At 49.5% G+C, this 13,991-nt stretch overlaps 1 protein-coding gene across 2 annotated transcripts in view; it reads left to right on the top strand.

The window, feature by feature from the left end:
* Positions 1 to 13,732, top strand: part of LOC138528210 (dipeptidase 2-like) — a 468,557-nt gene extending 454,825 nt beyond the window's left edge. For both annotated transcript variants that reach the window (XM_069639676.1, XM_069639669.1), the window contains exons 10-11: positions 11,758 to 11,893; positions 13,026 to 13,732. In XM_069639676.1, coding sequence (XP_069495777.1) covers positions 11,758 to 11,893; positions 13,026 to 13,226 — 337 coding nt within the window. In that variant the 3' untranslated portion in view covers positions 13,227 to 13,732. The remainder of the gene's footprint in view (positions 1 to 11,757; positions 11,894 to 13,025) is intronic.
* The last annotated feature ends 259 nt before the right edge of the window (positions 13,733 to 13,991 follow it).

Here is a 13,991-nt window from a genome sequence, read left to right as displayed (position 1 = left end):
TACATGGGGCTTATGCTTTCACGTAATGGAAAGTGGGATGCACATGTTGGGAAAGCTAATTTATTTCTGAATAAAAAGTGCAAAGCTATCTTCGGATACTCCCAACCATGTGGAAATAACATTTTGCTGCCAGCACTTGAGCTCTACTGGGCTCAGGCAAGCGCTATAGCTTGTTACGGTGCAGAACGTTGGGGTCACTCAAATATTAAATGCATGACAATCACAGAAAATAACTTTTTCACAACCCTTCCAAAAATGTTAAAGGGGGTATCCACTATGGAAATGGGCCTATATTTTTCAGGATGAATAACTAGACCATGGTCACTGCAAAATTCGGCAAAGCTGCCCTTGTGTTTGGTTAAACAACATTGGGTGCGGGACCTTGAGTAATGACAGTGGGATATTTTAGTGAGTGTTTGTCATAATTTTTGTCTGGGAATGCGGTTGACAGCATCATTCAAGTCAATAAACATGAAATATTTTTCTCCACCTAAAATGTGCATATACTTGTTCATGATTAAGGTCAGTCTAAAAACCTGGTCGACCGTACTAAGCACTCTAGTAAAGCTTAACTTCGAGCCTAGTGACTAATACTTTGCCATAGATCTTACTAGCGTCAAGCAAGGAGATTTGTTGATAGTTTCCAGGAAGCGTTCGGCCACCCTTTTTATATATTGTTACAATCTCAGTGATGCGCCATGTCTGCAGAATGAAACCAAGCTCTGTGATTGAATTAAATAGCAGTAAAAAGTATGATGCCCAGATTAAAATTCCATCTTTATATAAATCTATGATGATCCTATCCGGACCCGGTGCTTTCCCTGGTGCCCGGCCCGTAATAGCTGCTCTGATTTCTTGCAGGGAGAATTTTAACGAAAGTTGACTATTAAGTTTCCCAAATATCATAAGATGTAATTCAAAAGGACGATCTATCTTCACTTTACAGAGACTTAAGGTATTCTCTGGGATGCAATTCTGGAACTCATTTTCCTCAGGGTTGCTACCTTTGTGGACCAATTTCCCCAAATTCTTTTGAGTACCCTTTGGCACCCATGGAAAGTAACTCGCATTTCTACTGTGCTTTTTCTGTTTCTTTTAACTTTAATCAGCTTCTTATACTCCTATTTGTTGATTTCTAATGCTGTCGATATCTCTTGTGGTCCCCACTTTTATGGCTTCCACATCCTTTTTGATCTTACATTCCTTGTCAAACCAGGACCCCCTTATAAGATGTGTAGCTAATATAGTTTTACAATGTTTCCTAAATAGGAGATCAAGTGCTGTGATGATGTTAGGGTATGAGGCCCAGATTAAAGGTAGATCTATGGATGCTTATCGATGATCTTCTCAAGAACTGGGATTATCTTAAAGTAGCCCATCAAAATATTTTAGCATGATCACAATATTCCCACTTCAATTTCCTCTTGTTGTTTGAGGAATGGATAATCTGACCCCTATCTCTTGGTTCACTCATTGCTCTAATATCCTTTAGGGAAAGTGTTAATGGTGCATGGTCGCTTTCCTCTCTAGATGTGACTTCTACCCTGCTCACATATCTCCAGTTTATAGCGATATAATCGAAAACAAAAAGGTCGAAAGTCAAATGGTCGGGAAAAAAAAAAGTCAAATTTTTTAATGACTTTTTTTCGAAAAGGGGGGTTCCCCCCAAACCTCCTTTTTGTTGTTTTACCCATTTTTTTTATTCCCGGACCCCAAAATAAATATATTTAAAAAAAGAGGAAATCGACTTTTTTCCGACATTTTTGTCTTTCGACCTTTTATTTTCGATATTTTGACTGCACACCCTCCAGTATGGTGTACTAAAAAGAATGTCATCCATAAAGCTGGTTATTCCACCTTTACTGAATGTGGGGGCTGGAGGAATGTCAGGGGATATTCTCCCATTACAGGCACACATTCCACTTTATAAAAAAAAAAGAGCTGTATGGAGGGCATATTTAAAATACCTGCAAGCTTTTGGCAAGGCTAAGGAAGGAACATTCCAAATATTAAGTCTTCTTCTATTAAATAAAACATCTCCTTTAAGGGTATGAATTGTAAGTTGAGATCCCCCTAAATAATTCGTTTTTTACCAGTCATGGGGGTACAATTTGATATTGTAGGTCCCAGTTGGTTTGAAGTATCCATACCCTCAGGGCCACGGGGACGATTATAGATGTTAAAAATTAGTAAACCACCCCCTTCCTGGAATTGAATACAAATCCCCTGTACGTCTGGTGAATTTAGTTCTAGACATTGAGTGACCACATTCAAATGAACTTTAATTCATGTGCATAACCCCCCGCTAAGGCAGCCTGTTTTTGTTCAGTGGACGGGTGGCAGGAACCAGAAAATTAGAATATCCCTCTAGACAATTCATTGGAAGCCCATATCTCCTGGAAGGGGATTAGAGCATACGATCTTATAAAATGAAACTGTTCTGAGTTCTCACTATATTTCACCAAACCTGCAATATTCCAAGAGAGGAGGGACAATTCAGGTATAGTTGATGTTTCTTTTACACTCACTGAGGCCTCCAGGACAACGCTGTTCTGGCGGGGGGGGGGGGAGGGCATCATGCGTTTGGTGTAATGGCAGCAGAAGGCACAGGAAAGATTATTGCCCATATTAATAGTTGGTGGCCTACCACAAAGAACCATTTGCACATTCTCAGGGGTTAACGTTCTTAAATCTATAGATAGCCTGTCAACTAAAGACTTGTCTTTCAATGTTAATTTGATAAAAATCAACATTAAGAGTTCCCCGCTGTTTGGTAGCATTGGGCTTCAGAAATATCCTCTCTGAGAATTGTGAGGCAGTGTTTGGTTCGACGTACCCAATGGATACATTTATTAAGAAGTATCTCTCAATTTAAGGACATTGGCCATATATATAGGCTGGCCCCATGGGCCGGAGGTAGAACTCTGTGTATGTAGCTGCCTAGCTCTATGTGGAGGATGTTGGCCTTTACTTACATTGCCATATTATCAACCAGTTAATGTTTCAGGTGCTTTTGCCGTATATATATATTTAGCAAATTCTGGGCTTTAGTCTGGGTCATCACAGGGGGTGGGGGTACATTCCTAATTTGATCTGATTGAGAGAGTGCAAATATGAATCCAGGGCAGCCCTATGTTCTCCAGCATGGGGTCTGGCATGGATTCACATGCTCATGAATATTCCCCGTCGTCAGGCTGGGAATCCTCGGTAAAGAAAAAACCAGTATCAGTTTCGTTTCTGATCTGTCTTTCGTAGTAATAACCAATCACTGGTCTCTGCGTCATACTGACCACAGCCAATGACTGCCCTCTACCTAAGCACCGCCTCTGGCAGCCATCTTCAGATTTTTACCGCACGTTCATGTGTTGGGATCCTCGTGCTATTGCTCTCGAGCGTTAGTGCTATTTTTCGCGCTTTTTCACAAAAAAAACTTCGATTCTTTCGGTCAAAAGAGCCTCAAGCTCCACCGATCCTACATCCGATCTACGGGGACCCGTGTCGGATTCATCTGTGCCCCTCAAGGGTGAAGATTTCGTCGAGCTACACTTCGGAGGACTCCAGAAGCTTCTCAGGCCCGATCTCGGAGATGGCCCAGGAGAAGGGAAGCTCGACGCCCGGAAAGCTGTTCAGGGTCTGCCCTGGATGCCAGCTGCAGAACGTCTTCAAGGAGGACGAACACTCTTTCTGCCTTTACTGCCTTCATGAGGACAAGACGCACGTGGAGAAGGACTGTGCGTTTTGCGGCAACATGTCGGAACGGACCATGAAGGACCGCCATCAACGTCTCGCCAACTGGCTGGAGGGTAAGAGCCCGTCTGGCGAGAAGAAGAAGAAATCCGAGCGGTCTTCTAAGACCTTTGAGGGCGCCCCGGCGACGGGGGCCCAACATAAGGCCAAGCACCGCGAGTCCGCTGGCACCGGGAGCGCCGAACGGTCGGGCTCTACGGGCGCCAGGCAGGGCGCACCCTCCCCGGCACCATCAACCACGAGCCAACGCTCTGGGTCGGGTAAGAGGAAGGCCGAGCACCCGGCGAAGCTCCTGGAGAGGCCCCGGTCGAGCTCTAAGGCAGAGGAGGAGCGTGGCAGTGCCCCCTCCCTCAAGGATAAGGCGGTGAGCGCACCTAAGGTGGTGAAGGCCTTGATCCATCCGACCAAGCCCTCTATCGAAACAGTCGCGGCGGCCCTGGCTCAGCCTGTGGTGGCTGCACCAGTGGTGGCGACCTCAGGGCCCAGAATCTCCCTGCCTCCTCGGAGGGAGTCTTCCTTTGTGCCCATCGATAGGACCCCCGTGAAACCCTCCGTGGGGAAGAAGAAGGGGGGGCAGGGCGTCGTCGTAGATTCGGCCTCAACCTCAGAAGAGGAACTGATCGAGGTCTTAAGCCACGGCCTAGGCGTGGAAGAAGGCCAGCCCGTCGGAATGGACCCCGACGCAGGTGACGACGACGACATCGTCGAGGATACCGACGGGGCCCCTGCTCGCCCGTCGGATTCCCCTCTGCCAGCGCCGCAAGACAACTCGGCGGCCATTTTGTTGGCCATACAGTCCTTATGCTCCGAGATAAGGACGAGGCTACCGTTACCGACGGAGGAACCTCTCCCGTCGGGGGATCCAGAACCGGGACCTTCTGGTGTTCCCCCTACCAAGAAAAGAAGGATCCATCCACCACCTCCTTTTCAACCGTCGCGCCCCGTCCAGCCCTCCTCCCCGTCCACTCGAGGGGATGATACGGGGACTGACACGGCAGCGACGGGTACGGACGACGAGGCATACGACGAGGATTTTCCGTCGTCGCCTCCCACCAGGGCTTCTCCGCCCGACGAGATCGGATCTTTCCACTCCATGATCTCCAGGGCTTCCGAGCTTTTCCAACTCTGCCCTGAGGAGAAGAAAAAGGAAGGCTTCCTTTATCAGCGGCGCGAGGCCCAGAGGAAGACGGTCCTCGCAGTGCCTCTGTTGGACGACATTTGGGATGAGGGCCTTTCCCTCCTCAAGAACCCTTCCACGACGCCAGCAAGAAGAGACCGGTACGAGAAAAAGTACCGGGTCCCGGACACGGCCCCCCTATGCCTCCGGGCGCAGCCTACCCCGGACTCCGTCGTCTCCGCGGCAGCCAGGAAGAAAGCGGGGGGGGGTGCGGCCTCCACGTCGACTTCCCCGCCGGACGGCGAGGGAAAGAAATTGGATGCTATGGGACGTAGAGTCATCTCGTCGGCAGCGACGACGATTAAAGCGGCCAACGCCTTGGCTATCGTGGCCCGCTACGACAGGGAGCTCTGGTACAAGATGGCTCCCCTGCTGGATTTTCTGCCGGACGACAAGAGGGCGGAGGCCCTTGAGATCCTGCAGGAAGGTGAGGTGGCTTCGGACCACGCCATCACCGTGGCGACGGACATCGCCGACACTGGGTTCCGCCAGCTGGGCAACGGCGTTTGCCTTCGACGTCGTGGATGGCTCAAAGCTACGGACTTTCGGCAGGACGTCCAGACCAGAGTCCTGGACATGCCTTTCGACGGGAACAACCTGTTTGGGAAGACAGTGGACGATTCCCTTCAGGCCATCAAGGCGGATACTGAGACGGCCCGGGCCCTTGGAGTCCTGCAGCTACGACGGACGCCCTTTCGGAGCGGCGGAGGCAAGGGCGCCTCCAAAGGTTCCGGCGGCGGTTTCGCTTCCTACCGTCAAGCGGCCCGCTCGTCGTCGCAAGAGGCCTACAGAGGACGAGGCAAGTTTAGCGGACCCCGCCGTCGTCGCCAAGGAGGTCAAGGCGGCAAGGCCGCGTCCAAGCAGGATTGAACCGGCCGTGGGGTCGGGCCCCCACCGAAGCACCCCGGTGGGAGGCCGGCTGGCGGGCTTCGTCAGCGTGTGGGAGTCCATCTCCACCGACCGTTGGGTGCTGGACGCCCTGGCCCGGGGCCACGCGCTCGAATTTCAAAGAAGGTGCCCGCGCGTCCCCCCCGTGGCCAGGAAAGAACTTCACGTCCCTCAACTTCTCCTGGAGGTAAAGGCGATGCTCAGAAAGGGCGCCATCGAACTCGTCCCAAAGAGGCTTCGGGGCTCCGGAGTCTACTCGCGATACTTCCTCGTGAAGAAGAAGACGGGAGGATGGCGCCCCATCCTGGACCTGCGACGTCTGAACAAGTTCATCAAGGCGCAGAAGTTCCGGATGGTCACCCTCCAGCACGTCCTGGGTCAGCTGGAGGAAGGAGACTTCCTATCGTCGTTGGATTTGGAGGATGCCTACTTCCACATTCCCATCCTAAAGGGGCACCGAAAATTCCTCAGATTCGTGGTCCAAGGGCGTCATTACCAGTTCAAAGCCCTTCCCTTCGGACTACGGTCGGCACCCAGGGTTTTCACCAAGTGCCTCGCGCCGGTGGCGGCGCAGCTGCGCCGCGAGGGGATTCACGTCTACCCCTACCTGGACGACTGGCTCATCCGCGCCAAGACGAGGGAGCTCGCCGTGGTCCACACGGCAAGGACCGTCCAACTCCTCACGGACCTGGGATTCTCTGTGAACTACGCCAAATCCCACCTGGTGCCCGCGCAAGTCGCACTGTTTCTGGGAGCGAGGCTCGACACAGTGTCCCTTCTGGCCTCCCCGTCGGAGGAGAGGACCAGGACCATCTTGGGCAAGGTGCAACGGATGTTGGTGGCCGACGCGGCCAAGGTGAGGTCCATCAAGTCCCTCCTCGGGATGATGTCTTCCTGCATCTACCTCATTCCCATGTGCAGGCTCCGGATGCGCCCGTTGCAAGAATTCCTGGATGCGCGCTGGATCCAGACGACGGGCAGCTTCGAGTAAAGGATCAAGCTCGACGAGAGTTTCCGACGAGCGATACGGTGGTGGGGCACCCGCGCGCATCTGACGGCGGGCATGGACTTCCAGACCCCAGCCCACCAGGAGACTGTGACCACAGATGCCTCCCTGGAAGGGTGGGGAGCGCACACCGAAAATCTGCACGCAAGGGGACTCTGGCTCCCGACGGAGAAGTCCCTGCATATCAACGTCCTGGAGCTCCGTGCAGTGTTTTGGGCCCTCAGGTCCTTCCTTCCGTCCCTCAAGGGCAAGGTGGTGAGGATCTTCACCGACAACACCACCACCATGTTTTACATCAGGAAACAGGGCGGAACCAGGTCCCCAGCGCTGTCCAAGGAGGCGCAGGACCTGTGGCATTGGGCCGTCGCCCAAGGGATTTTTCTGGTGCCGTTTCATCTGGCAGGGATAAAAAACACCATCGCCGACTCACTCAGCAGGGAGCTGCGCTCGTGCCACGAGTGGGAACTACGGCAGGATCTGGTGGATCGCCTCTTCCGACGGTGGGGCACACCCCAGATCGACCTGTTCGCGACGGCGACGAACACCAAGTGCCGGAGGTTCGCCAGCAGGTTTCCCCAGACGAGGAGCATGGGCGATGCTTTCTCGTTCCCCTGGGAGGGCCTGTTCCTCTACGCGTTCCCTCCCTTGCCTCTGCTAATCCGGCTCGTCAACCAGCTCAAGAGGTCACGGTGCAGGATGATCCTCGTCGCACCTGCGTGGCCGAGGCAGATATGGTTCCCGGACCTTCTGGACTTGTCAGCGTCCCCGCCGATCAAGCTGCCGGCGGACGCGGATCTACTCTCCAGGGAAGGAGGCGCCATCCTCCACCACGACCCGAAGTCGCTGAACTTGCAGGCCTGGCTCCTGCAGCGCTAGAGTTTGGAGGATACGACATACCGGCCGATTGCAGAGAGGTTCTTGCAAAGGCCAGGGCGTCCTCGACTCTTAAATGCTACGGACACAAATGGAAGAGGTTCTCTGTCTGGTGCCACGCACAGAAGATTAACCCTCTACGGATTACGGCTCCCCAAGTACTGCCGTACCTGCTGACGCTGGCCAAAGCTGGTCTGGCACACGCGTCCATCAAGATTCATCTTGCTGCGATCTCCCGATACACCAGAACCACGGGGCGGACGTCCTTGTGGTCTCATCGTCTGGTGAAAGAGTTCATGAAGGGACTGTTCAGATCGTTCCCGCCGGTGAAGGCTCCGGCCCCGGCGTGGGAGCTCAACGTGGTGCTGACCAAGCTCATGGGACCTCCGTTCGAGCCTCTGCACTCGGCCCCGTTGAAGTTTCTATCGTGGAAAACAGCTTTTCTTGTGGCCATCACCTCCGCACGACGAGTGGGAGAGATCCAGGCCCTTTCCTGCAAGGCCCCGTACTTGACTTTCCACGACACGAGGGTAGTGCTCAGGACGCACCCCTCCTTCATGCCCAAGGTGCCGTCGGACTTCCATCTCAACGAACCCTTGGTGTTGCCTGTGTTCTTCCCGTCGCCTTCGTCGCCGGCTGAGAGGACTTTGCACTCGCTGGATGTGGCTAGAGCGCTGAAGTTCTACGTAGACCGCACGAAGTGTTTTCGGAAGACGTCACAACTCTTTGTGAACTTTGGACCTGTCAATCAGGGGAAGGCTCTCTCGAAAGCTTCCATTTCCAGATGGCTCTCCGGCTGTATCATGTACTGTCATCCGTTGGCAAACCGACCGCTGCCTGGCCGTCCGAGAGCCCATTCCACCAGAGCGATCGCAGCTACCACGGCGTTCCTATCTGGTGTGCCCCTGCTGGACATATGCAGGGCTGCTACGTGGAGGTCGACGCACACCTTCACGAAATTCTACTGCGTCGACCGGGATTCCAGGGAGGAGTCCAGGGTCGGCCAAGCAGTGCTGCGCAACCTGTTCGCCTGAGGTGAGCCTGGTGAGGAGGTAAGATGCTTAATGTTGAGTTTATGTGATGCTTAATGTTGAGCCTTTACCACCTCCCGTGGTTGTGCATGTGTGTACTGCTATGTATTCTTTATTCATGAGCATGTGAATCCATGCCAGACCCCATGCTGGAGAAGGAACAAGTTACTTACCTGTAACTGTTGTTCTCCAGCATGGGTCTGGCATGGATTCACATGCGAACCCTCCCGCCTACCCCTCTGCGGCTCTTCACTTGGTCATACTGCCACTTCACGTGCTTCCAAATCTGAAGATGGCTGCCAGAGGCGGTGCTTAGGTAGAGGGCAGTCATTGGCTGTGGTCAGTATGACGCAGAGACCAGTGATTGGTTATTACTACGAAAGACAGATCAGAAACGAAACTGATACTGGTTTTTTCTTTACCGAGGATTCCCAGCCTGACGACGGGGAATATTCATGAGCATGTGAATCCATGCCAGACCCATGCTGGAGAACAACAGTTACAGGTAAGTAACTTGTTCCTTACGATGGTTGGAAAGTGAGTCCCACTAATAGACTCTTCTATATTAGTTAACTCTTTCTGCAAGCATGTTACTTCAAAGTTTCTGTCATTTATTCCACAAGTTCATAATTTCAGTCATAATATTAGCACAATTACTACAGGGTTCTCTTAGTGTAAAGCTATCGCTTTTAGCACCCATGGATAGGTTTTTACTGCCATTGCATGGGTGAGATGACCCTTTCATGCCATCACTGGACTGGACTTCACGAACCGTATCACAAAGTTAGTCGGAAGGCTAAGTCCACCATGAGCTGGAATTTATTGGACACAATAATGTCCTCAACAACCTTGTAGGCATCAATTACTAGATCCGGAGGCAAAGGCATCATATTTGGCAACGAGATATTTGCAGTTCTTGGATGTTTAGGATCTTTGGGAAATCTTCTCTGGTACATAAGGTAAATTGGATGCCTTGGTAAATGGTAGTTTGGCTTGCTGTGTTGTAGCATTCATCTTGGGTTTTGTGGCACCTTAACGATGGGATCGTGTAAGCCCCATGTTGAGTCATGCTAGCCAGCCTGCAGGATCGTCCAACACAGTCACACTCTGCCCAAATACACTCCCTCTAGAGCACTTCGCTCATCCTTCTCCAACTCTCTGTGAGTGAATCGTTTCGCCAAACAGAAACTTGGGCGTAGATCCTTATCCTCTGCAGGGGCCGCCCTCTGGAACGGTCTCCCTGCCTCTCTCCGTTATGAGCCAGACCTCCTTAAATTCCAGAATCTCCTCAAGAACTTCCTCTTCTCCTCTGCCTTCTCTCTACCTCTTCCCTGCTAATCTCCACTATCTACTTGCTACCACCTCCTTCTAATCAGCTAGCTGTCTGGCCGTCTGGCTCACCTCAGAACCTACTGGTCCCAGGCACCCAAACCAGTCTCTGCACTTGCCTCCAGGCCCCCACACTACTTGCAGCACTGTGCACTTCCCCGAAGAGTTAAACCTCTGCACTTAACCCGGCCCTCCTGGACCAGGAGTTCACTTTACCCAGTAAGTTAACTGTCTGTTCCTTTGCCTCCCCCCCTTGCATTGTTCACCTGAAACACTTGTGTTATTGGCACATTATAAGGCACAATAACCTGCTCATGTCCCCTCCTATCCAAACTGCTTGTCACACACTTGCATTATTGTCAGTTTGCTATGCTTGTACCTCCCTCTCCTCCCGGCACGCCCTGCTCCCCCACCCCCAACTACGTGGTAACACACTTTAATTAGCAGAAATTGCCTAGTATGCTTATTATTACTGTATATCATTCTGAAATTTCCAAGGCCTTATGAATGATTGTATCCCATGTTCCCCTCCTGCCTTCGAGCGCTTTGAAGCACTCGTTTTGGATGTAAGCGCTTTATAAATAAATGATACATACAAAGCCTTAATCTTCTTAATGAATATGATGACTTCCATTATGGGGGTCATTATGTGTGCCACCTTTGTTCTGTTAAGACGAAATATATGGGTGGTTGCTTTGTGTTTAGCCATATTAACCTTGATAATAGCAGTGGGGAACACCAGGATGGTTTAGGGGGGCTGCCTTAGTCCATCTTCCCCCCACACTGCTTAAATGAAGGTTGCTTAATAGCCTAACGGTTGCCGACGCACCAGAATACGTATTTCAAAGCGAGGTAGATGTCAAGGTGGATGATTAGGTAGAGTTTTACAGTGTTTCCTGAATAGGGTCTCAAGTGAGGGTATGAGGCCCAGATTAAAGATAGATCTAAGGATGCTCAGCTGGAAATATACAAGGGGGCAAGAAGGAACAAGAACGTGCTTTGTACGTAGTAAAAAATGACGGTGTTCACAGCAGTTAAAACCTCCTGGGGAGAAGATGAAATTGGTAAGGTGTGAAAGATAAAACGTTAAAAAATGGTTTCCAGTAGAAGGAAAGAGAGAATTGGATTCAAGCTGGGTGCGTTCCTAAAAACAGATTTCCAGTAGAAGGAGATAGATTTAAACTGGGTACATTCCTAACTTGCAATCCGTGAGCATGGTCTTACACTTGGTGACAAGAGCTGCTTCTTAAACGTCAGGGTGGCACAGTAAGCAATTCCCCCCCCCCCTCCCAAAAAAAGCCCCCTTCAGGGTGTAGCAGGATGTCGTGATCTGCCACCAGGTGCACTCGGGCTTCCACAACACTAAAAGCAACAGCGTTACCACTGGCTGCAATGGAAACGGTACTGCAGCTTCAGAGCCGCATACATGTGTAGGTGCCTGCCCAGCGTGCTGCTCTGCATTTCTACTTCTGTGGTGTCCCGCCTAATTCTAAGGTTAGGCTTTGCAGTGTCTCTGCATGCTGAGATCTTGGTATAGCCACTTACATTTTGAGCCCGTTTTGAATTACTGTAATCTCAGTATTACTTTGGTGCAGGGATTGGGTGGCGAATATGTCTCCTCAATTTTAAATTAACAACCAGTTTCCTCCGCTCTACCATTCATCGATCCTGTGATTCGATTGCTTTCTCTGCATTGTGGGCCACAGGTTCCCAAAGGGTATGGAAGATGTCTCAAAATATCCTGCACTGATCCAGGAGCTTTTCAACAGAGGATGGAATGAAAACGAACTGGCGGGAATCTTAAGAAATAACTTTCTCAGAGTCTTTAGAAACATAGAACAAGTAAGTTTATGGAGATGTGTATAAAGCCTTTGGGTTTGTAACAAAGGGCCATTCTTGTTCATAGCTTTGCTGTACAGCGCTCTTGCTTCCCAGCTAGGTTTGCGCTATATAAAACAAAACCTGTATATATGTACACATATCTGCTCAAGTTTGTCAGTCTCTTCATTGGGGAACACCAGGAAAAAGTCCAGTGTCTCCTGCCATATCCAACCCATTTGCTTGCCATGTACAATTAAGAATATTGTCTTTCAAAGCATTGAGATCAAGCTCAGCGCATACAAGGCAGCCCTTTCAGTTGCCTAAATGTGTGACATATGTATTATGGTATTTACTGAGCACAGCTTTGGGAAACTACGCAGCGCTTTACAATCATAGGAGCAATCATAGGGGCAAGAAGACTGAGGGAAGCAGAGAAAGGGAGCAAACAACAGGGGAGGGCGGCGATTGGCAGCAAGGGATCTAAGACACATTGAGGAGCAGATCACCGAATCTCGGGTAGGGTTAGGGAGTGGAGGGATTGTGGACCTAGGTTTAAGAGAGGAGTCATTGCTCAAGACAAAGTTCTTGAGTCAGCTGATGCAAGCTGTCAATGAAAATGAATGCATCTAAGCCCAAGGACAGCGGCGTATGCCAACTCAAGAAAAATGAGAGCAAGCGGTAGACTCTATTGTATTGTGTAGGAAGGGCAGTGTAGTAAAAAAAAGGTACATGAAAGATTCCAGTCAAACAGTGAACTAAGGCGGGTGGGCAGTTTGAGTGTGGCATGTCTTTGGCTTTTAACAGTAACAAGTTGAATTCCAAGTAGCAATGCATGTTTTGGCAGGTCCCACAGCTTCAGTATTTGGACAGCACAGTCCTAAGAGCACAACAAAGTACCTGCTGAGATTCAGGCTCCAGTTAACTTTTTCCTGGGCTGTTTGGTTAAACATTCCAAATGTCATGGTCTGCAAACGAAGACAAAGCAAAGGCACACAATGTCCGACAGGCTAAGACATAACAGCCGAGTTCAAGTCAAGTGGCTTTATTCAGTATTTTCAATACAATTCTACACATTACTAAGTGATCATGTATTCTGAAAATAGCAAGAAAACGCAGTGTTGCTTTGTTCTGATATTTCTTTGATAATCCGCAGGTGCGAGACAGCATTATTATGAAGCCAAACGAAGCAGAAATCCCAATCAGTGAAGTGGATAATCCATGCCGTTTGAATCTTGCGAAGTTTGTGCTAGGAAACATGAAAAATAAGAGTGTGCCGGGAAACTCCCAGACAAAGAACATGCCTTCTGTTATCCCCATCATGATAGTTTGTATAGGTTTGTGTATGTACAAATAACGCTAGAGTGATAAATACACAAAATACTGGATAGATTCAAATTGTACAAGTTTTGATACATACTTGAAAATGCATATTTGCCAATTGAATAATTGTATGTATAAATTAAATCTTTGTTGGTGTGAAGCTTCTTTACGGGACATTTCAGGGCTATATGAATCACCTCTCAAATCTACCTCGTAATAACTTGATATAAATTGTATAGCGTGTGCAAAGCTGGCCACTGCTGCTGTGCTGAAATGCTCTTGGCGCAGAATAGGCAAGAACGCTGAAAAATGTAAATCACACTGTTGAAAAAACAAATCACGAGAATTGACAAAGCCGATGATTTGTAGTTTAATTTCTATTTTGTGCTTCGGTTTCAAAAACCTTTTACAATAGTACAAAAAAAAGAGAAGAAATGAAAAAGATCAGATAAAGAAAAAAAACCTAATTCATATCATAATTAATCAAGTCTAAAAGATGCAAGAATAAAAATGTAACCAGCCCTTAAAAAATACCGAAAATACTGGTCTCTTTTTTAAAGGCGAACGTGTGTTTGTATTCCTTGATGGGTGAGTTGGATTGAGAGGTTGTGTGAATGGATGAGCAAGTTGGTTGATTGGTGGTCTGTTTAAAGTGGTTGCGTGTAATAATCGATGGGTGAATGACTAGGTGGAATCATGGATGAACAGCTAGGTGGATGTATCAATGAGTCAGTGGGTGGGTGGCTTAGGTAGGATAGACTAATTGGTGTGTGGATGGGTAAGTGGGCGAATAAGGTTT

Source organism: Ambystoma mexicanum, chromosome 1q, assembly GCF_040938575.1.
Source record: "Ambystoma mexicanum isolate Mex_15411 chromosome 1q, UKY_AmexF1_1, whole genome shotgun sequence".
Taxonomy (NCBI): Eukaryota; Metazoa; Chordata; class Amphibia; order Caudata; family Ambystomatidae; genus Ambystoma; species Ambystoma mexicanum.
This window is presented reverse-complemented; position numbering and strand designations above follow the sequence as displayed.